This window comes from Neodiprion lecontei, chromosome 6 (assembly GCF_021901455.1).
Source record: "Neodiprion lecontei isolate iyNeoLeco1 chromosome 6, iyNeoLeco1.1, whole genome shotgun sequence".
Lineage (NCBI taxonomy): Eukaryota > Metazoa > Arthropoda > Insecta > Hymenoptera > Diprionidae > Neodiprion > Neodiprion lecontei.
This window is the reverse complement of record NC_060265.1, coordinates 19,714,474-19,736,887: the sequence shown is the minus strand read 5'-3', so window position 1 is coordinate 19,736,887 and position 22,414 is coordinate 19,714,474. Positions and strand designations below refer to the sequence as shown.

The following is a 22,414-nucleotide window of genomic DNA, read 5'->3' as shown; positions in this document are numbered from 1 at the left end:
TGTCGTCAAAATGGCGCCATACTCGCGAGAGAATGACGTCACGGCCCGCATGTGTGCCCGCAATATCACTAGATTACTCGTAGGGTGATACAGGAAGAGATTGAATGGATACACTTTCTTGCAGGTACAATTATGACCACAGCACTTGAAATAGAAAACTCTCTTCAAATCTTTCAGTCATAAGACTCAAAATTATTCGTAGAGGAACGTAATAAATTATGAATTTATGTTTGCGGCTTTATTTTTATAACATGTGTAAAAGAGGTTCAAAATTTAACATTGAAGAATTTAGTACACGTTCCAAAAGGATGTAATCAGGTGGTCTCATTTATTAAGTACTAGATCTGTTTAAAGTAATATTCGGAATTCCGATTTTCGATAGGTAATTTGTAATCTCTTTAAGTTGAATATCGTAGGCCTACATTACAGTAACAAGTACAATACCAAAGTAATTAATTAATAAATATGACACGATATTTCTTTATATTTGTATTTTACAAGACTTGTCAAGAGATAACACTCTCTAAACGAACAAGTCAATTATTTACAGAGATATAACCGTGGTTTTGAGACGAGAATGTGCCTGTGATAATAAAATGTAGTACGCTCAATTGTATTTTAAACTACAGAAACAGGGTTTCAAGAATAAAATGAAAATGAGATATCATGTAACATATCCATACAGAGTGAAATTTGTCAAATTCGCAACAAATTCTGGCTTTGATATAGAATAATTACAGGATATGAGGTTGCTCTGGATTCAAATAAAAATGAATAGTCGCAGACTGTTAGCAAGTAACAGAGGACCAAATCTCGCAAAATGTACCATAAAATTGTAGCTTACGGTATTAATTTTTTTGTTTCATTTTTCGATAAAGTCGATCCAGTGCAATATGAACTATGAAATCATTGTCTACTGATAACGAAATTTCCAAGGAATCCTGACGAATTTCCTTCAATAGAATCTAAACTACAAAAATTGTTCCGCACTATTGGCACTCAGATCCAAGAGTCGCCATGCTGCTCTTGGATTCAATTCAGTAGGATCTCGACATAAGACCCAAACGTAATTCACTCGCATCACTTTTTCTGGATCACCTTCAATTACTTCATTTTTCGCGTTCCTTACACACATAATTTGCTGTGATTGGAAAGTTATTATTAGTACGGGACCTTGCTCCATAACTTTCCCCATCACAAGATCTACGTTGTCGATATCTGCAATTATATAAAATTGTATTATACAAAATTGTATCTGTGCATTTAATTCAATATGTATGTATGTAACCTACCCAAAATTTTACTGTCTAAATAGTATCCTAATTTCTTTGCCTGTGTTAAGGGCTGTGATATAAGATTGTATGGTGCTTCGTGACACCAGTCCTTTAACGTATCCAAATCACCTCTCACCATCGCTTCAAGAATGTTAGGAATTATATCTGTTTCACAATCTCTCAGAAACTTGACCTAATTGAAGCACAGTCAATATCAGTTACCGTAAGTGTTACTTTTATTCATTAACTTAGTTCTTGACCACTATGTGTTGAATGGAGATTAGTTCTTGGATATGAAATTTTTATTGCATAGACATACAGAATAATGCTCATTGGAAACCATCTCAGTGATTTTCTGGGAATACAAAGGTTAATTGAGCTCGTTTTAAAGTCGCAAACTTAGGACGATTCCAAGTTAACAATGAGTGGATAAAGCTAAAGGAATATTATACAATAAATATTAGATTCTAGATTTCTAGATTGCAAGTAAATAAATACATCCCACATACTCAAAGGATATAACCATTGCTTGAAATTAAATAAAAGAGAAAAATAAAAAGACCCATACCTTGTCAAAATTTGGATCTAATTTACAAATTGCAGTTAGTGTTTCTGAAAGTTCCGTTTTTTGAAATAGACCTCCCATTATATCCGTCACTTTGTCTGTGAGTAGCCTAGAAGCTCGTATCATAGGATTATCGGATTCTTCATATTTCATTTTCCAGTCCCAGACTTTATTAACGTATGGATTGTTGTCCTGAAAAAGCGGGAGAAACAAAATTGATTGAATCAATTTTTGTTTGAATGTTGTAAGGATGTGGTACCTTCTGAAATTGCTCAAAAAAATTGTATTTTAAATTACATACCTAAATACTTTAATGACTGTATTGAATAATCTACACCAGACAGTTATGAAGATAAATTAGGCGTTGATAATGAAATTCTACATGGCTTCTAAAATCATCGTAGATTCCGTCAATAGGTGAACTTAGTAAGAAACTACTCAATATGTCATACCATATTGTACGAAACTGTACTGTTACTTTAGAAACAAATACGTGAACTGTACCTTAAAATTTTGCCATGATTGATAAAATTTGGAATCTTTGTGAAGTTCGACTCCAGTAGCTTCCTCATTTGCTTCCACTTGCTTTTCGTCCACTATGTCGGGTACTTCTTTCCGTTTTCGTAATTTTTTTGGAGGAACGTAAACGCGAGCTGTTGAAAATATAATAACAAACTTCTGTAAATAAGGCATAAAAAATTATGACAATAAACTTTATGTATTTAAAAACCTTGTATTCCTTGCTGATCAAACTCTTTCCGGACAGCCTCAGCAGTTTGTGATATCGTTTGAAAGGCCCCAGTCTTTCCTATAGCTTGACTTTTTTCAGAAATAGTTTCAGCTGCATCTTTAGCTGACTTGGTTATTTCCTCACCGAGTTGACCGGCCTTTTTACCTATTTCCGATTTACTGGCCTCCTCCAAGACACCTTGAACCTGGAAAAATAAAGCACTGAACGAATTATTTCAACTGAGCAAGTACGATATTTGAAGTGACTGATAGTAAATTTTTAAGGGAAGACTTTGTCGAGTTTGCCAATTTTTTTATTTCATCTTTGATTTTCCACACCTGTGAAAATACCGTCAAAGATTCATTATATGTTTTGATCGTGGTTGTGCATCATCCCCAAAAAATTCTAAACTTTTGGGATAAAAGTGTACACACAAGGAATGTTTCAGAAAACTTCTTCAATGACGGCTTCTATACTACCATATTTCATACCATAATCCAAAAATTAGGATGCAAGGAATTATTGATTAGAATAAAATAAATTGGTACGAAACCTTGGTATGGAAATAAAAATAAAATCAAAGAATGTTAACAACTTCATAGAAGTCTACCCTTAAATCAAGTGGTAACTGCAAAATACGTACACATTAATCTTCAGAAATATCCACATATGATTTATATTACTAGGAAAAATGAAAATTCTAAAGAACTAACTGAACCTCTTTCAAATTATCACCTTTTCTTTGAGATGATCCAACCTTTCCTTGATTACTTCCGAACTTTTATTAGCTTCAGATTCAACGGTCTGAAATTTTTGTCTAGCAGATTTTAAGGCATCCGATTGCTCAAGCTTCTCAGCTTCTTCACGAAATTTTTTCAGTGATTCTTTCATCTCCTTATTTTTTTGCATTTCTTGTCTAATATTCTCAACAAATTGTGAAAAGAAATTTGGTCGGCGTGCTGGACTTGAATACAATCGCATCTGAAATCAAAACTATTAATATTCACTGTGAAATAAGCTGTAAAATGTAACAATTATTATATTTTGTTCAAACTAAATTGCTATAAAATCATTCAACAATAAACACATTGGTATTAATCAAAATGAAAAATATTACAGGAGACTAGCAGTTAAATTAGAGAACGTATGTGCTAACGTAGATCAAAATAAGGTTTTTAAAGCAAAGCATATCGGCTATCTCTAATAATGTGAAAAACTGATACTTCTATAAAATTATAGATATTAAATTTTACTGCATTATTCCATTTAAAAGTAGTTTGGCATATTCAACAGCACGCATTAACTGTATGAGAACATATGGTAAAACTAATCAATAGTCTATCAGTTCTGGTTTGTTGCGTGATTTAACTTACGTGTATACTTGTTGAACTACTCTCCTCGATTTGACGCAGCATTTGATTGACGCTCCATATCTGAGATATATCTCTATAGCCATTTGAATATCTGTAGGGGAATCGTGCGTCACGAACAATTCCAATAAAATTTGATTTACCAGCGATACAGTTCTGGAATCAATAAGTTGAGGTAAAAAACGGGTTGCCAAATTTTTAACATGGAGAATGAAAAAGATACCTGCAAAACGTGTTTATTGTCAAACTTCAGCAGTGGAATTAAACGCCCGCAATTTGATAACGGATGAATTAGATAAATTTGGGTGCAAGGTGGACGATAATATGTTCTTTGAGACTATCCGGATGGCGTGGTCAATTCCAATATCGACAAATAGGACCTACGGTTAAACTTTTAGGAATCAGAAAAGTTTGTCTGACGAAATCTAACCTCACTGTTTCCGTAAAAGTTGCCGGTTGCGTTACAGACTTTCATGTAATTAGCAAATGATGGCGTGACAATAATACGTATGAACAGTTTTTTGGTTTTGCACAACTGAAAAAGTACCTTGCAGTTCATGAATATGTGATATTTACCATTTTACAAGCGTTTTATTAAGTCCATTGAACGAAAACGTTGAATGTCGAGAAAGCAGCCATCTGCCGGCAATTCCAACCAGCAGAGCAAAGGAAAAAATCCGATAAAATATTTCAGGCAAAAGATGGATAGGTTAGTTTTCGTAGTGATAAATGATTGAATATTTTAAAACATGCGGTTGTAAAATATTACATTTTCTTCGTAAATTATTTGTGTCATATATAACAAAGTAAGTGTGTATTGTATTTCATTTTCGGAAAAATTACGAAATAATGCAACAACGTTATCAATAGGTAAGTAAAATACGTATGCATTGGTAAAATTCCGACAGATTATACAACGATCGACTTGGGAATAGTAGATACAGACAGACATATATGAGAATTACGCACGGAGTGATTATCGATTATAAAGTAAAAAGCGATAAATTTCTATAAGTTTGCTAGCAATTTGCGAATCATTTTAAAGAAATTCTATTTTCAAGAGCACACAATAAGAAACAGCCATACATAACTATTCTGCAAAGCATTTTAATTGAATAAATTTTCAGGGAATGACAACTCTGATTTTGGGAGTTGGGTTTGGCACATTTATTATACTCACTCTCTGGTTAACAGCAGGCTTGATTTGTCTGATATCCTTGCGGACTCAAAAAAAATTTGGTCTGACAGCACTAAGTGTTACGGGACTAATTACGATTGCACTGCTCAGTATTCCAAGAGCTTCAGAAAACTCTGACGTCAGTAACGAGACGATAGTAAAGGTAATTCTTTTTCATTTGTTACAATCGATGTTTTGTATCAAGTTTCGTTACCTATTGGATACTTTACTCTACACACATTGCCTTTCTTTTGTGCTGAGAAATAAAAACACATCGTATCATATTAAAAAAAGGTAACAAAATATTTTTCAATTTACAGTCATATGATCAGTTATTCATTTGGCGCACGTTCCTTGTAGTTTTATTGGCTGGTTCATCTTTGGTGGCATTCTTCGCTTACGTCAAATTTGAAGTCATCACACCAGTAAAAGCTGTACGAATAAAGAGCTGGGTTATTTAAGAAAGTACAGTTTTCCCGGATAAGAAAGCTACGAATTAAATATTTTTAACTTGCAATGGTTGTTGATTGAGTTCTTCAGAAACCATATCCTTACACATAAAATTCTTACGTGCTTCTTCATTGTTGAGATAATATATATTACCTATTCGAAATATAACTAATCTCAACACTAGTTACATAATTAAATATATCTGTATAAATAATTATATTGAAATATTATTTCAAACAATTTTTCACATAAGTTATATCAATGCAGATAATTTAAAGTAATATATACGTACAGTTATACTATTGTATTTAATTAGATATAAAGCAGAGACAAAATGTTGCGTTGTTTGAAACACACTATGCAGCTGTCGACGCGTGGGATCTCCTTATTGAGCCGTAGCAATAAGAAATTTGAGATTAAGGACAACAGAGAGTTTATAGAAAAGGTAATGAACAGTACGGTCCCTGTGATAGTTAATTTCCACGCAGAGTGGTGCGACCCATGTAAAATTTTAACTCCAAAACTAGAGCAGCTAGTAGGACCAATGGAGGATTTAAATCTAGCTGTCGTAGACGTAGAGTCAAACCCTGAGCTAGTTCATACTTTTGAAGTAAAAGCTGTACCTGCAGTAATTGCCGTATCAAATGGCTTAGTTGTGCATAAATTTATTGGCCTCATGGAGGCAGATTCTATAGAAAATTTAATTAAAAAACTGAAGACTGGCGCTGAGATTGCCCCACCTAATAAGAGTAATTAATGACCAATTCTTTCTTTTATTATCTTTATCTAGTACTTCGTAAATATATTATTTTTATGGTGCGATAAACTTGACCTAATATGTGAACGTATCTACATGCGTCCTTTGCACAGCATTTTTTTTGCAAGTTTTAAATTTATACCATCTGCGAGAATTACATTCCACCACAAATTAGGAATGCTGAAAGAGTTGAGGAATTGGTTATTCATCTTAAAATAGACTTTTAAATCTTGAGTCCTGCAGTAATAACTTGTACTCTGTATTTGTACTCTGCTTTTCATAGATTAGGATATGGATGTACTTAATACAAACTCTTCTTTCTAATGAATTTTCAATTAGCATGCAATTTTCTGAAATAGATGGAATAATGTGTACTGTTGGTTTGTAAAACTAGTTGAATTAAACTGATAATTTGAATTAGCTTTCCAAAAGCTTCATATATGCTGGCGATTTTACATTTGGACTTGACTATCTAGAATGTAATCATTTGCACATAAATCTTATACATATATATACATTATATATGTATACGTATGTTCCTATTTTCACAACATAACTTCAAATAAATTTTTGTAAAAACTGAATGATTAATAAATATAAATGTGTGTTAAATATCAATTACGTTTTGTTCTGTCCAAAAACTTACTCTATTTACCTTTCTCGTTCTCTTGGGAATTAGATTTTTCGTTCGAGCGTTATTAAAATGTACTACGAGTGTGCATTAGATGAGAATAATTCAATGCGTCGATTTCATATCAGCGTAAACAATTTATTAACAATTTGGAGAAGGTTCTACTGAAACACAAAGTATTTGCATTATATTATACATCACATCTCTTTTGAATATTTTGTAAACTTTTAATAAAAATATGTCCACAAAAAGAGACAATCACACAATTTTAGCTATTTACATTAATTATCTTCCAATTATTATTTATCACTTAAACAAAAAGGTAACAAAATGTAGAAAAACATGACAGATTTGATGCAGAATTTTGAAATGGATTTAATCGCTTGTTGTACAGAATAAAACCAATAGTCTGTTGCCCGCGATTAGTCTGACACATAAGTTTGAAAAGGATAAGTCATCATTGCTCTTATATAAAAGTCAATTCAAAATAATAATAGTAATAATAATTTAATAAAAATTTAAAATTAAACCTAACATTGTATCTAGCTTTTATTCCGACTACAAGCAATACCCATTTCTCTCATATATGAGAAAGTTAATTAGAATAACTAACTATATTATAAATATGGTACAATAATTTGGTATACGTTTTACACTTTTATGATTTATATGAGCAGTATTCATATAGAACAACACTGAAATGAAAGGGCTCAAATACCAAATCAAACAACAAAACTAGAAAACGTAACAAATTTTCTTATTTTATACTATATTAATTTACTTCGGTTTATTCACAGATCACAAGCTCTAATTTCAAAGTAGTAATTATTTGAAAATGAAAGTTGTCAATTATTGCCTAGTGATAGACTTTCTACGAACGTTATTTCATCAACTTTTAAAGATGTATAAAAATCGAAAGAAAAAATATGTGACAGTATATCAAAGTGAGACACTGTGTTGTTTTTAATCTGGTGAAGAGAAATATAAAAGAAATATGCTTTGATAAAAGTGCGAAAAGAATTGGTATTTTACAAACTATTTAGTTTCTTTAAAAGATTAATAATTGAATAAAATATTTCATTTTTCAGTTTCAAATTACATCTGCGATATTGGATAAGTTCTGAATTTAAGAGGCATCATTCATATCATACAATGTAAAATGTTAATTTAAAAAAATTTATTACTCATTTAATATTGGTTTGAAAATGTTTGCATAAAATTGAAAGTTTCTAATTACTCGATTATTTGGGATTCCATCTATTTAAAACGTTTTATTTTTTGACAAATCAAAGCAAGTGATGGGTTGTTCATTCCAAAAATTCCAACAGAAAAGATAACATCATTCATAATAATTAAACAAAAGTCAAAATGCAACTACTTTAAATCATTGATAACTTAAGAATTTTATATTGATCTTCAAGTAAATGTTGTAAAGAAGTACTTACGTATGGATACTAACGAAATTATTCATGAAAGTATTCAATTGATAGTGCAATGTAATGAAAAGCAACTCCGCGAAGCTAAAAACGTAAGACTGTCTTACGAAAACGATTGAATATAAATTATACAATTACAGTTTTACAGGAAAAACGCACTCATGGGCAATGAAACGACAACGATAATTAAAGAAATATGAAATGATATAATTTTGATTACAAAATCAGAGCTAAGACGGAGTTTTTGAATGACTGAATAATATTAAACAAGAAATATATCAACTCTATTTAATCTCTCAAACTTGCTCTAGTTCAATAAATCTTACTCTAAGTAACATAGCTAATCATTTGCACACAAGTCTTGCAAAACTTATTAGACAATGGCAATGAATGTGACAAGTTTATAGATTATTGTTATAGGAAACTTTACAATAATTCCTTGTAGGTTATCAAGAGTTACCGAAAACCTTAAAAATTCTAGTTACACTTCGGCACCCAAGTCTTGTACACCCTGTTCTGCCACAGGGACATATTTCTCATCAATTTTGACAAGTAATATAACTTTATCAACGTGTGATCGTCTATTGGGGTCACGGTGATTTGGTGACCAACGATGTACTATACAACCTTCCATGCCTTTCTCAGGAACCCAGTGCTGCCATCCAGAACGACCGCCTTGCTGTCTCATTCGTTCATCTGGCCATGTAACATCAATCCTTCTTCCCAAATTTATTGCATCATACACTTGGTTTGGATCCACGATCTATATACATTTCAGCGTGTGGTTATTATCGATCGATACGTGGTATCCAAAGAGGAATTTTTGCAACATTTCAGGATGGTAAAAAGACTGGATTAGGACACGTAAAAATGTTGTATATTGTTCGTCTACCTATCTGTTTAATAAATCAAAAAATACACCAATTTCTTTGAACTTTGCAACACAGATATCTCAATTTGTAAATTCTATATTGAATTTTAAAAAAATTAACCAGAAATTAGGGAATTTCAACAATACTGATTTCTAGGTTTGTAAATAAACTCTTTAGAATTAAGACACGTGCAAATAACTGTTTGGGTGTATATGATTTTTTAGCTGTTTCGTAAGAATTTTATTCTAAGTTCTCGGAATTCCTTTTAATCTACATTATGGACGACCATTAGTTTTACGTCATGTAACTAATTTAATAATACATACTCGAACCCTTTGGAAGACTTCGTCTTTTTCTTGTTTATTTGTGAAACTAGTTTCGCTTTTAGATTCAGCTTTTATATCTCCACTGCTCAGCAATCCGGCCAAACTAGCCAATGTTGCACTTGTGGGCTTTCCAACTGATGCCAAGGAACCACGGTTGCCTCCGAGAGAGCCTGTATTTGCTCGACCAAGTGAACCTCGCCCTGCGGAGCCTCCAATTTGACAACTTGAATCCATGGATTGTGAACCCGATGTATTGTGACCAGATTGATTGTAACCTAATAATCATAGCGGAAAGAAAATTAATTGATCGATTAAATTGTTAATCGAATGTGAATCAGGCTTATTATATTGAAGACTTCATGAACGCAGTGTATGTTTGAAACACTTACCGGAATGTATATTATATGTGGTCATAGCGTGAACTCCTTCAGTACCAAATCCACCGTCATCCTGTGAACCAGTACCGCCGGACGAACAACCCTGCCCGCATCGCCGTCTCACCCTAGAGCAATGTAGAGTTAATGATTAAGATTGTTTGTTGTATTATAACTTTGAATGTCGTACCTTCGCCACAATTTAAGTACGTTGTTTTTAATCGAGCCTAAACTCAACGGCCCTCCTATTATCGAACACAGTTGCTCATTTGTTTCAGCATAACTAGTCATCAGTGGTGACACATAAATTGGATAACCAATTGGCTGATCGCAAGAACTATTAATTATGTTACGTAAAGCTTGCTTGGCATTTTGTATCGAACCACGTTCAGGATTTCGATTGCGCAAGTATACAAGTTCCTGCTGTTGCCCAGCCCAGAGTCCACGGACACATTCACGATTCATTTTGATTACTCGAAAACTGAGATAACGTTTATTCAGCATTATCACTTTATATTCATCTATTCCGTCATCTAGCACATGCCTGTAAATGTGGTTTTAACTTCATTAGAACTATAATTGATCATGAATCATGCCTAAACAATTGTAATGTACCTAAGAGCGAGAAGACTTGGTGCTCCACCCAGTACTGCATTTCTCCACAGTGGATCTGCTTCGTGGCTAATCACAAGTCCTCGATCGTGACCCTCAATTGCATCATACAAGGCTGCTGTCTCCTCGTACTCTTCAGAGCTCATAAAGTGATCTTGATGTAACTTTAGAGCCATTCTAACTCCTTTTGCTACTACTCCACGCAACAGCTCTACATCTCTAAGTACCCATTCGTCACGTGCTGACGTTATACGAAAATCTCCTACAACACAAGTGACCATCAGGCAAATATTTCTACGTGAACTCTTTGAAGTATAATATTTGCAGATAAATGCGACAATAATTCAAGTGTAATTTATTGAAAACAGGCATTTTCGGAAAGAAAGAGCAGCCTGCTTTTACATTTGGAGACAAGAGTTTTATTTTGTATTATGTTAATGTATGTGACGTCGTCATACTGATGTGATTATTTTATTCCTATCATTACTTTCAATTCTACTATTTTAACAAGAACTCAGTATTTACCTTTGAATAGAGCATGTAATCCGTACAGGAAAAATTCAACACTAGACACAGTGTTGTGAGATGCTGCACCTAATGCACGGCGCCCTAAGAGACTTAATGCAAAACACAGCGATACTAGACATGAATCTCTCGATCTCTCCAATAACTAGAAAACGAAATAACACAGATATGAGTTACACTATATTGACACAGATCTTTGGCATTGAGTACTATTATGCTTGACATAGGATTTAAAGTGCGAGTTGCAGCCATACCTTGTCACGTTTCGCAGTGCAGAATTGTATCCAGTCCAAAAAAACATTGCAAAAACTACTTCTGGTGATGCCGCTTGCACGAAAATCGAAATCTTCGTCAATGTTCATGTTGAAAACAGGATCAAGGTCTACAAAGTTCTTTTCCAATGTCGGTTTCAACGCCTCAATGATATCAGGATTTTCAAGCCACTGCATTAGCTTACTAGATTTAATTGCGTAGAAAATAATACTCTTGACGTAATACGTGACGAGAACTTTCCGGAAGTCAAATACTTGTAGCATAGAGACTGCAGAATTATCAGAGATTGAATAACCCTCCAGGACATACTTGCTACTAGCTACTTCCCAAGCAAGCCAGCGCTGACTAAACGCGGCGTTTACGCTCAACACATTGGAAAAATGGCCCATCTCACAGCAGCAACAGTTGTTATTGGCCTCAATGCCCTCTGATATGGCCTCAACCTATCAATAACCAATATGCGTAAATGCTACAGTGAAATGAACCTGCTCAGTTGAAGATAATATGTTTTATAAAGCAAATATGAGGGAAAAAAATGAATGTTTACCTCTCTCTGTTGACAATAGGTTCCTCGGAACTCAAGCCCTCTCAATTGAAATGTGACTAAGCCATTTCCTAATTGCACAATGTGAACTAAACAGTTCAGGTAGTCAGATGCAAGTAAAAAACAGTCGCCTTGAGTAACTCCACCCCAACGTCCAAGTGCTAAATCTCCATATAGACTGTGCTGGAGCGATCTTGTAAGTTGTTCGTAGAATATGGAATTCAAGTTATTGTCATCGGCACCCAAATTGCGCTCCAAGTGGGACGACATTCTAGTGTTTGAATGATCAACTCTTCTCGTTTTGTAGTCTCGTTCCCAGAATTTCACCGGTCGTACATAGGAAGAAATGAATATAGCACTACCCAGCAGAGGATTCAATGGAGTACTTAAAATGGCAGATATTCCAGCTTGTAAAAATAACATTGCAGAATGTGGGACAGAAAAAGGCTGTGCAAAAGCATGAAATGCGCTGCCCCACGTTATCTGCCATGGTGCTATATAAGTGACAACAAATCGTATTTTTAACAAAAGCTCATAGACTTTGGAGAATACAATTCCCATTACGAAATAGTCGACTAAAAATGTTTCTCCAATATCTCGAAAATCAAATTTAAAAAGTAAAACAGTAAAGACGAGGATAAGATAGCGTGTGGAAGGATCGGAATATGCTGAACGCAGTGCTTTCATTCCGCAAATAACGACAATAAGAGAACCTATACCTTCTCCAAATTTTTTAACAATATCTGGGGAACATTCTGTCAAAGCACCTAAAAATAGAACTGGATATAAAATATTTCTCTCGACAAAACAAAGACAGACGGAAGCCTTTTCAAACCACATTATTTTAGCAGGTTCTTTCACTTCAAACTGAGTATGTTCGTGACTCCTCAATACAGGCTTTGCTAAGCACAGCCATGGCAACTGTTTCCTGAGTTGTGGCATAATATAGTGAAGCAAGAATCCCAAACAACTTGCGATTCTCCATAGAACCGGATTTAATTCTGGTTGCAATGCGGTGAACACCGTTGAGCAATGAATTGCAAATGATAGAATTCCTAATACAGTACATACTATTAAATCGTTCTTGAGTCTGATATTTACAGTCGAACGTAGTTTTTCAGGTAGAGGATCGATCAGTTCTGAATCTGAAATTTGTTCGCTAACTTTTATTTTAACGTCTTTTTTTGTTCCTAGAGATCGAATTTTAACGTCTCTGTATTTAGAAGTTAGATCATCTTTGTGAGATGTATTTTCTATAATCTTCACTTCTCTTTCTTCCAGATATAATTCCGGAGGCCATAAATTTCGCTTAACTATATCCCAAACTACACTAGGATCTGAAGAAGATCTGCTCAAGTGATACGAAGCAGCTACAAGTAAACCAATAAATATGGAAAACAAAATGTGCTGAGATGATTTAGACTCAGTTAAAGCACCATAAGCGAAACCATATAGGATAAGAACTGTCAGTACACTGCGACAAAGGCAATAAACAGAAGAAATGAGGCCAGTCGTTGCATTCCCGCCGAAAATATGGATATCAGCATGCTCGCAAAGATACATTAGGAATGTGTTTATTTGTGGAAAAAGTCCCAATGAAAATACAATGGGAAAGCACAAAAGGAAAATAAGCAAGACGTTTCTTATTTGTACAACAACTGCCCGATCAGAAACGAGTATTCCATAAACACGAAAATCGGAACTTTGAAAATTGTCAAGAGATTCGTTGAGTATTAGAACTAATCCTGTACAAATGATGAAATATACAGGCCTTGAAAATGCAACAATACGATTAAATCCATGTGTTGGCGAGGCAGCGTCGGGTTGAACTGATTTTAATAACGAATACTGACAACTGGCGATAACAATACAAAATATAAATGCAAAAATGTCACGATAATATTCGCGTTGCAAAAGTAAAATTCCTAAACTAGCAACAGCTACTGCCAAAATTGTAGACACCACAGTTTCGAATATTGTTAAATTTCTGTCCAACAAAGCTAATAAAGCCAAACGATCAAAATGGACTTTGATATGAGGTAGCTTTCCGATTTTCCACTTATAATAATGTTTTGATTGTTTGGCTTTAGCATCATTGGGTATATCCAAGCCATCAATAAAACGATTCCATGATAAACTCGTATTTGTTTCGGCTTCTTGATGCGCAGGTAGTAGTGATAAACCTGGTATGGAAGTTCCATTTTCAGCAGGAAATAGATTCAAATTGTTACGCAGATTTAGTCTTCGATTTCGGTCTTCCAATGGTACATGCCGAAATGGATCTCTTTCAGAACTATCCAGTACATATTGACTGGATCCTGCTGCACTTGACGAAACTAAATTAGAGGGCACTACATTCTGTGTCTTTGTTTGGTTTGTCACAGGACTTGATAACACTGGTGGGGTATCAATTATCACTGTGAGCGCGGCTGAGTTTAGGGATAAGGTGCTGTAACTCTTGGCTAACGAATTAGTTAGATCCCAAGTTTCGTCACAATGTAAGCTTTGATACACTTGTTGACGTAATAAAGTATTTAATAATTTGCCATTCCCACTTGATGCAATTTGAGAAGTATTTGCTATCCCCGTTCCTTTTTCGTCAAACGTATACGTTAACCAGCGGCCATTCTCGTCACGAAAACAATGCACAGCACCTTCGGTGGTGTCATTGTGGCTCGTGGCCAAGTGACAATTATTATTTGAAATCACACTGGCCAAGGCAGTTAAGGGCACTGAATTGTCTTCACGTAAGTTACTTCTGGGGCCTCTATGCGTTCTGTTTGATCGTTTTAGGCGTTTGTGTTTAGATCGCGAATTCCGGGATTCTGTATTTCGAGTCAATCTCAAATCCGAGAGTGTACCAGATTGGCCAGGTAAGTCCCTACCGGTACTAAGCAGAGCCGCCAGTAATGGTGGGGCTGGAGTAGGTAATAGAGTACTCAGTTCGTTATTCGAACCACTAGTTTGTTCAAACTTTCTTTCCCTTTCCCTACGAACTTCTAGAGTTCGTTTAGGTTTAATAAGAGTAGGCGCTGTATCTGGTAAATGCTCGACATTAGATTCCACAGGTATCTTTGCACGACATTGTTTTGGAATGGCTCCTTGATGACGCTTACAGTCCACTTCAACCTGGGATAGTAATTTTTTTTTCACCTCATTTTCGATACTCAATGTTGTTGTGCTAGACGATCCGGAGTCCAACTCTTTTCCATGAAGATCTGTAATAAGTATTGTGTAGTAGAGAAATCCTCACAATTTCAATTTGAAACCGAAAAGATTTATCATTTCCAATATCTAGTAAATTCATTCTAGATTCTTAAAAATTAAAACTTTAGATTCAAAACTTAAATTCAAATGGGTGCAGCAGTAAGTATACCGATTCATATAACTAAAAGTGTGAACAATTCGTAACAGTTTCCAAATATACAGGTACAATAAGGTTTGGCATCATATGCTTATTTCACACTGATATTATTTCTACTATATTATACTGATTAAATGCTTATGCAAAACACTACGAAAACATTCATCCAAAAGCAATGAACTTTACGAGATTGACATTTGTTTGAAAATCTACTATCAATCGAAATTACCAGCATAATTTGAAATAAAGGAATCACATGTGCAACGTATATTTTGTACTTCAGGTAAAACTTGCACCACCACTGTTTAGGTGTGTACTATATTAGATGTGTTCGTTTCACTTCAGGTTGTTTGAGCGATACAGATTTTCAGCTATTTTACAGTACGAAACAAGTGTAAAGATCTTGGTTAATTAGTAATATTTGAATGAAAAGAACACAGCTACTACTACATAATAAGTAGGCGCATTGGAGCAACTGTATTGTTCAAGGCTTATTTCTAAATAATACTCTAGATACTACTACATATGTAAAGTGGATGAAAATTACTAAGTACTACTGCGGAAACGCGAATTAAAACTTACAATCAGTGCTAGCCGTCTGTAGGCTCTCTGAAGTGTCCGTATCATCGGATCGAGTAAACATCCAAAACGCTGGCAGCGTATATTAGAAAAAGTGATATAATACTAAAAGTATTATAAAAGGACTTGACGACGTCTACTAATGATGTTTTTATAGTTTCGGACGAGAACATTATAATTTTTTAATATACACCATAGATTGTTGACACAAATATTGCTATCCTTTGTTTAGTTATAATTCAAAGTTGCATTCTGAATATTGAAGTTAACGTGTTTCCAAATCATTAAGTATAAACCGCACATGCGTTTTGCGACTTTCAGAAGTCATAACATTAGCACATCCAAGTTTAAAAATAAACCTCAAATTTGCGTACTTAAAGCAGAACAGTGTTCAATGAACTGCAGTGAGAGGCCGATTCTAATTTTTTGGTAGTTCAGCTTGTCAGTTTTAGAGATCTTACCTGAGTAGAATTTACCAAAAAAACTTACCACTTTGACTCTGTGATGGTTCTACTTCAGAGTCGGTATGTTCGAAAAGCCAATCAAAACCAGAACTAGCGGAGTACAAGGGGTCCTCAACATTTTTGCACTTTCCTTGCTGTTTCTCTTTGTGTCTTTCACCGTCAGATAATTCATGGCTACTCTGACTGGTGTTACTAAATCTACGCTTATCGTTAGTCTTAGTATCGTCCAGCAGAGCATCTCGTGAGTTCGCAGAGTCGTTATCTATTACTGTATCTCCATTGAACCTATTTGGAAACGTTAAATAAGAGTTACAAACATTAAAGGTTTCGTTCAATTAAGACGAAGTAAATTTTTTGCTAGTCAGATTTTCTTGAAAACTAAATAATATTAAGAGTCTGTAGAAGAAAACTGCGATTTTTATTGTACACCGAAAAAGAGGACGTGAAATACAATACGGATATGAATTCAAATCGTTTGAACCTTGTGAATCGTTCTTCAAATCCACTGGTGCTGAGACTTCTATCCCTATTAACTCCTCCGGCCCCATTTTCATTCATTTGTCGTACAAGTAGGGGACTGTATGAATCTCGTCGGCTAAAACCTCCTGAACTTTCCATAGGGAATTGTTCATCGCTTTGCTCCGCGATTGGGTAGACTATTTCTGAACCATAACTGAGGTATGGTAACAGCTGCAGTTGGTTCCTTTTCAACGTGTTTTGTGGTAAAACCTTTCCAAAATTCCACATGATTTAATTTTACAAGGATTATCAGTGTATATCAAACTTTAAATTGCTTTTGGATATCATTCGCAATCCATACACGAATAGGTGATTCGATAAAAAATACCTCTCAGTGATTGTACAAGATTCAAGATTACTAATTCGCCATTATTTTAAACAGCATGTATAAGCATTCAAAACAGGTTAGCTCCATTAACAAGTAATAGCAGAATCATATTTTCAGACTGAATTATAATACTCGTTTGCTTTTACATGTAATAAGAGTAACATGCAAACCTTTTTTGTATTTATAGTTTCAAGGCTCTGTGGGTGAAGTGGAAGGTTGTTGTCGTCATTGGAACTTGCATTTTTACTGGTTGCACCAATAACTTCCAAACTTTGTGGATGCATAAGAGGCTGATGTGGCTTTTTAGGAATAACCTGAGTGAATTAAGAAAAATTTACATACTGATGAGAGAGTATTTCAGAGTATTCCACCATTCAAGAGATGATGAAGAGTAGTACCTAATTTTAAATTATAAATGCCACTTGGGATTTAAAATTGCATTGATAAGTAAACATCCAAATATATATATGAAGCTTCAACTCTTCTGAAATAACCACATATATACCTCCAGCGACTGCGGATGAGATGGAATCTTATTTTTTTCATTGTCTTCTTTTTTAGAAATAATTTCTAAACTCTGAGGATGATCAGCATTTAAGTGTGTTTCCAATGGAATGGAGTTGGAATCTAATCGCCGGACGCTCTGATTTGATTTCCAATAGGGAAAGTCATCCCCATGCTGCTCTAATTCAAGAGAACTAGTTTGCTTGATTTGGCTTTCAGAACCAGTTTTACCCAAACTTCCTTGCTTTGAGTGACGACTGCGCGAGTCTTTAGAAGAATAGCGTGAAAGCATTCGGGATCCTGTTTGATCTTCTTCTGCAATTACAACACACTTCTGTCGCATCAGTCGACAATCTGTAAGTATAGGAATGGCCTAAATTACAAGTAATTGACACACCAGTTGTTTTGCGTTATTTATACAAAAACGTGAATAAGTTATTCATCTCATGCTTCAACTCGCCGCGATTATCAAATTTTTATTGATTCACTTACCATTGAACCTTTTTCTGAGCCGATCATGATCTTGAGTAGAAAATAGTTCCGCCTTGTGCACATTGATACTTGTAACAGTGGCCTTACCGAGCTGCTGAGCCTCTTCGGAGCTTTCTGAGCTATTCTTTCTATGTATCTCAACTTTCAGATCTATAGTAGAACTCGGTTTATCTCGATTATATTCAGATGTTATGCTATCAGCATCTGCATTTTGAGCATTTGGCTCAATGTAAGAATTTCGTGACGAGCATTCGACTGGTGGGGTATCAGTTTTACCTGTTGAAGTAAGTTTTCAGTGTTAATTCAGTGATTGCCAAGTTAGTAGACCAACCCAAATTCACACAATTGTAGTGTGTCTTTACCATTCAAAACCTGAAGCTCTATACCCAAATCAACTTGATCCTGAGGTGTTTCACGACGTTTATTTCTTGGCACTCGTTTTTTTTCACTCTCTGCCTTCACTTGACTCACACTTTGACCTGGCTCTTCTAAGCATTCGGTGGTATCGTAGACACAGTGTAGTGCATGATTTACACATTTTATTGTGCCAAACAAAGCCACTATAGATGAAGAATATGCCAGCCATACATATAACGTTGGTGGAAAATACTGAAAAATTGCCAGAAATTTGCATAAACTTATAATGCACTATAATAATGTGAACAATGTAAATAATCTACTAAAACTTAATTATACTAGCCGTGGCAAACTGTTGCGATTGCATGAAAATTATAGTGTTAGAAAATAAGATTCACAATTATTTGTTACTTTAAAGTTGTTCAATAAATGAATTGAACTACAAACAAAACCAAAGAAATGTCGTAACATGTTTCAACTGTATGTAACAGAATGCAAGCATACGTATTTTCACCATGTGAAATTCGATATGGATAAGTGGTAATTTATTAGGTCGATACCTCATATATTTTAAAAATTGGAGATTGACACTAGAAAAATTTATTAAGTATCACATGGGTCATGGCATAGTGATTTATATCAAGAAGTAAAAATAACTCGTTCTTTTAAATTGCCAAAAGTTGGAAAGGAATATAATGAAACCGAAATGTAAGAACTGAGATTCATTTTGCCAGGCTAGTTTATTCTTTGATGTTGAAATTTGCTTGCATGGAAATAATGATGCCAGTTTGGAAAATTGATTTTTTAATTATTGGTTGTTTAACTTTTCCAATTTCATTGTCATTCTGAAGATTCATGATAAATATAAAAGGCGGCATAGTAGTAGAAAGCTGTAATAGTTTCATCGTGTCTATTCTCATTATAGAATGAACTTATATGGGACATTATAAATATGCCAAATGTTCGTAAGTAAAGAATTTTCCAGAAAAAATTGAAGTGTCCACACATGTTTTCGATACACGCTAATTTTTATGTGAATAGAATTTTTCAAAAAAACAATCTCTGAGGGTGACAGATACCGGAAGCTTACAATTAGTTCATACCTCTTGTGTGTGTTATGCTTTCGGTAGTGATAGAATACGATTATTTAGCAAAACTCTAGCAAAGGTGTAACAAAGACTGAACTCAACTTAACCTGTGTCACTCAACTTTAGCCTTGAATAACCGTTCTGACATTCCAATTTTTTGCCAAAAATTCTAAGCAACCAAACATTTGGCGTGTCTGGAGTGTCCCGTGGAGGTTCACTGTGTAGTGCGATTAGACACTTAGAATAGTTTAACCTAACATAACCTTACTGATTAAAAAAGCTTGTTTACTTATGATATCAAATAGTTTCAACATCTCGTCGACTACTATCTGCAATCTTCGAATGTTCACATAAATATTTATGGTAAACTGATTACTATAGATTCAAACGATTGAGTTCCATGCGACGCATAATCTGATATTATTGTTTTGATATGGGTTGTAGATGGAGGTTCGGATTCTCCGAGATGTTTTGTTATGATAATTGATTGATAAATAACTGCACCAACTTACTAAATATATGGTAAATGGTAAGCAGAGAAGCAGCAACCAAATATAAAGGTGGAAGGTATTGGAAAATACGTCAAGATGTGGGTCATAGAACCAACCGCCTGTCAGGCTCGCCCAGACTCCCTGTCGAAGGATTTCTAACGTTTGTGAACCCATCCCAGCAATAACAATTCCTTTTCACCATTTTCTCATTTCCTTATAAACTACGTGTCACTTAGCATTTTTCACATTCACTAAAATCAGAACTGTAGTAACGTGGTAAATGACATTTTTACTCCCGCTCTTACGCCTACCACAAGTTTATTTTATAGTACAATCTAATCTTACGTCTAACTGACTCATCGCCATTTTGGACTATCGATGACTGTCGTGAAATACGCTAATTTAGTAAGATGAGCCACTCAAATCCTTGGCCCAGGTAGACCCTATGAGTATGCCAGGGTAGAGTCTGGCAAGCGCGTAGATATTTCAGTGGCACGTATACACCGTTGACTGGATGCTCTCAAAGACGAATACCCTAATGGGGTTTTGTGTGCTTATGCGATTGCATGCTAAACGGCTTCCACTGGTAAAGAAACTACCGGATGGCTGACACGGTGTTGGTACTTGTTTATTACGTATGTACCTTCAAGTAAACGCTTTACGTACATTGATACATAACCGCTTCTCCCTTTAGAATACACGCTACTTTGCCGATTATGAAGTTGCGTTTACCAGGCTCTCCGTAGAGGTTCGACCGAGTTTTAGAACACATTCCTGATCTGACATTTCTGGATGTGTTGATGAACGTAGAAGTATGAAACGGACGTTCTTATCTACTTCGCGGTATTTCCAAACTGATTACATATTTCGAAATCTACATACTGATTATTTTACAAAACATAGGAATATTGCGTTTGCGGCGTCTGTGCAATTAACATCAATCTCTGTAAATGATTTCAAATTGTTTATTAATAATGCATGTCACCTACAGGATATGGCCATGTATTATTATTAGTATAATAATTATAATAGATTCAAGTTGCTACTTAAAATTCTTTATAATTAGATATTTATAATACAATGTACATACATACATACAATACTTGGAAAAATACATTTTTAGTGCAAATAAAAGAGTGGAGCTTATGTTCTTTGGTCTGTGATGGTATTAAATCGGAAAAAACGTAGAATTACAAATTCTGTGAAATGCATTTAAATTGAAGAAGACTATTTGACCAATATCTCGCGACTCAATGTCTCGGATCACAGTATTAGTATGTACTGAGGAATATAGCATGCAAGTCGATTTCACTTCAATGCACTCTCATTATTATGAAATTGCGATGTATGGTATATCAATTTCTCATACAATATATTGTATAATCTCATAATTCCGGTAGCCTCAAATTTTGAAACTCGATCAACGAAGATTTTCTGATAACTCCAACTTTTGTATAAGTTCAAAGTCCGCATGAGGTTCGTTTAGTACGAATTTGAATAAATTATGAAGGTTGATATTGTATATTTTAATTTTTTTTTTTACTTTACTATAATATACCTAGAATGAACACATCAAGAGCAAATGATCTCTGATGGTTTAAATTGTGAGCCAATTTTTACATAATTCATAATAAGGCGCTTGTTGAATCATTTCCAATTTCAACAGATAATAGATGTAATTTCCACATTTTTTTATACTAAAAGTGCATTTCAGTAATATGTATTCTACCAGTGAATAAAAAAACATGTTCAAATAACTTTTAATCTTTAGGAATACTTCTCTTAACTATAAAATGATTTTATTACTTACGTTTGTCTATTGTAAAAGGTTGAGGATATGAGTGATTCAAAGTTCTTGATGTTAATCAGTTAAGATATGCTCCGTTATTTTAACAATAACCATATCATATTTATACATTTCATACATTCGAGCTGAAATTACATCGGTGGATATTTAACATACAAGCGCTGCATATGCATGCATTTTGTAATGGGATGTATGATCTGTCATTTGAGAAAAATAAAAGACATTACTTAGTTCAAAATGATGTGTTTTTAAAATATACCTGTCTACAGAAAATAACATTAACTTGATTATATGTTTACATTTTTTTGAATTTTAGAAAATAAGCATGGACTATCAGTGATGCCAACAATATGGAGAAAATTGGTTAATGACACTCCTTGATATTAATAAAAAATTGAAATTCTACAGTAAAAGTTGTTAGGATTGATTTTTCAAATTAACTGTTACTGCCAGTATAGGTATGGTTTCAATTACGAAGCTTTATATATTTAGTTTCTCTGTGAAG

The 22,414-nt window shown here is 34.3% G+C and overlaps 3 protein-coding genes across 10 annotated transcripts; 1 reads left to right on the top strand and 2 right to left on the bottom strand.

Moving 5' to 3' along the window:
- Positions 1-223: 223 nt before the first annotated feature.
- LOC107226969 (mitochondrial import inner membrane translocase subunit TIM44) lies at positions 224-4,650 on the bottom strand. Of its 4 annotated transcripts, XM_046744252.1 has the most exons (9): positions 4,516-4,631; positions 4,163-4,319; positions 3,943-4,095; positions 3,305-3,550; positions 2,570-2,774; positions 2,344-2,492; positions 1,843-2,031; positions 1,293-1,467; positions 224-1,218 (listed from the first exon to the last, which is right to left on the bottom strand). In XM_046744252.1, exons 3-9 carry the CDS (start codon positions 3,982-3,984, stop codon positions 971-973), a joined length of 1,254 nt encoding a protein of 417 aa, XP_046600208.1. In that variant the 5' UTR covers positions 3,985-4,095; positions 4,163-4,319; positions 4,516-4,631; the 3' UTR covers positions 224-970. The 4 variants fall into 4 exon arrangements, with proteins under 4 accessions (XP_046600208.1, XP_046600207.1, XP_046600206.1 ...); XM_046744251.1 differs by lacking the exon at positions 4,163-4,319 and having other exon boundaries at positions 4,516-4,650; XM_046744250.1 differs by lacking the exon at positions 4,163-4,319 and having other exon boundaries at positions 4,487-4,569.
- LOC107226999 (thioredoxin, mitochondrial) lies at positions 4,569-7,430 on the top strand. Of its 4 annotated transcripts, none has more exons than XM_046744298.1 (3): positions 4,569-4,648; positions 5,067-5,279; positions 5,437-7,430. In XM_046744298.1, exon 3 carries the CDS (start codon positions 5,901-5,903, stop codon positions 6,321-6,323), a length of 423 nt encoding a protein of 140 aa, XP_046600254.1. In that variant the 5' UTR covers positions 4,569-4,648; positions 5,067-5,279; positions 5,437-5,900; the 3' UTR covers positions 6,324-7,430. The 4 variants fall into 4 exon arrangements, with proteins under 4 accessions (XP_046600254.1, XP_046600253.1, XP_015523489.2 ...); XM_046744297.1 differs by lacking the exon at positions 4,569-4,648 and adding an exon at positions 4,670-4,809 and having other exon boundaries at positions 5,477-7,430; XM_015668003.2 differs by lacking the exon at positions 4,569-4,648 and adding an exon at positions 4,670-4,809.
- On the bottom strand, positions 7,072-20,623 carry LOC107226987 (pecanex-like protein 1). Of its 2 annotated transcripts, XM_015667982.2 has the most exons (16): positions 20,124-20,623; positions 18,529-18,775; positions 18,167-18,442; positions 17,676-18,028; positions 17,341-17,484; positions 16,805-17,052; positions 16,349-16,608; positions 15,863-15,931; positions 11,920-15,134; positions 11,354-11,815; positions 11,100-11,244; positions 10,578-10,836; positions 10,153-10,506; positions 9,978-10,090; positions 9,589-9,863; positions 7,072-9,153 (listed from the first exon to the last, which is right to left on the bottom strand). In XM_015667982.2, the coding sequence occupies exons 1-16, from the start codon at positions 20,274-20,276 to the stop codon at positions 8,872-8,874; spliced, it is 6,855 nt and encodes a 2,284-aa protein (XP_015523468.1). In that variant the 5' UTR covers positions 20,277-20,623; the 3' UTR covers positions 7,072-8,871. The 2 variants fall into 2 exon arrangements, with proteins under 2 accessions (XP_015523468.1, XP_015523469.1); XM_015667983.2 differs by lacking the exon at positions 15,863-15,931 and having other exon boundaries at positions 20,124-20,622.
- Between the last annotated feature and the right edge of the window lie 1,791 nt (positions 20,624-22,414).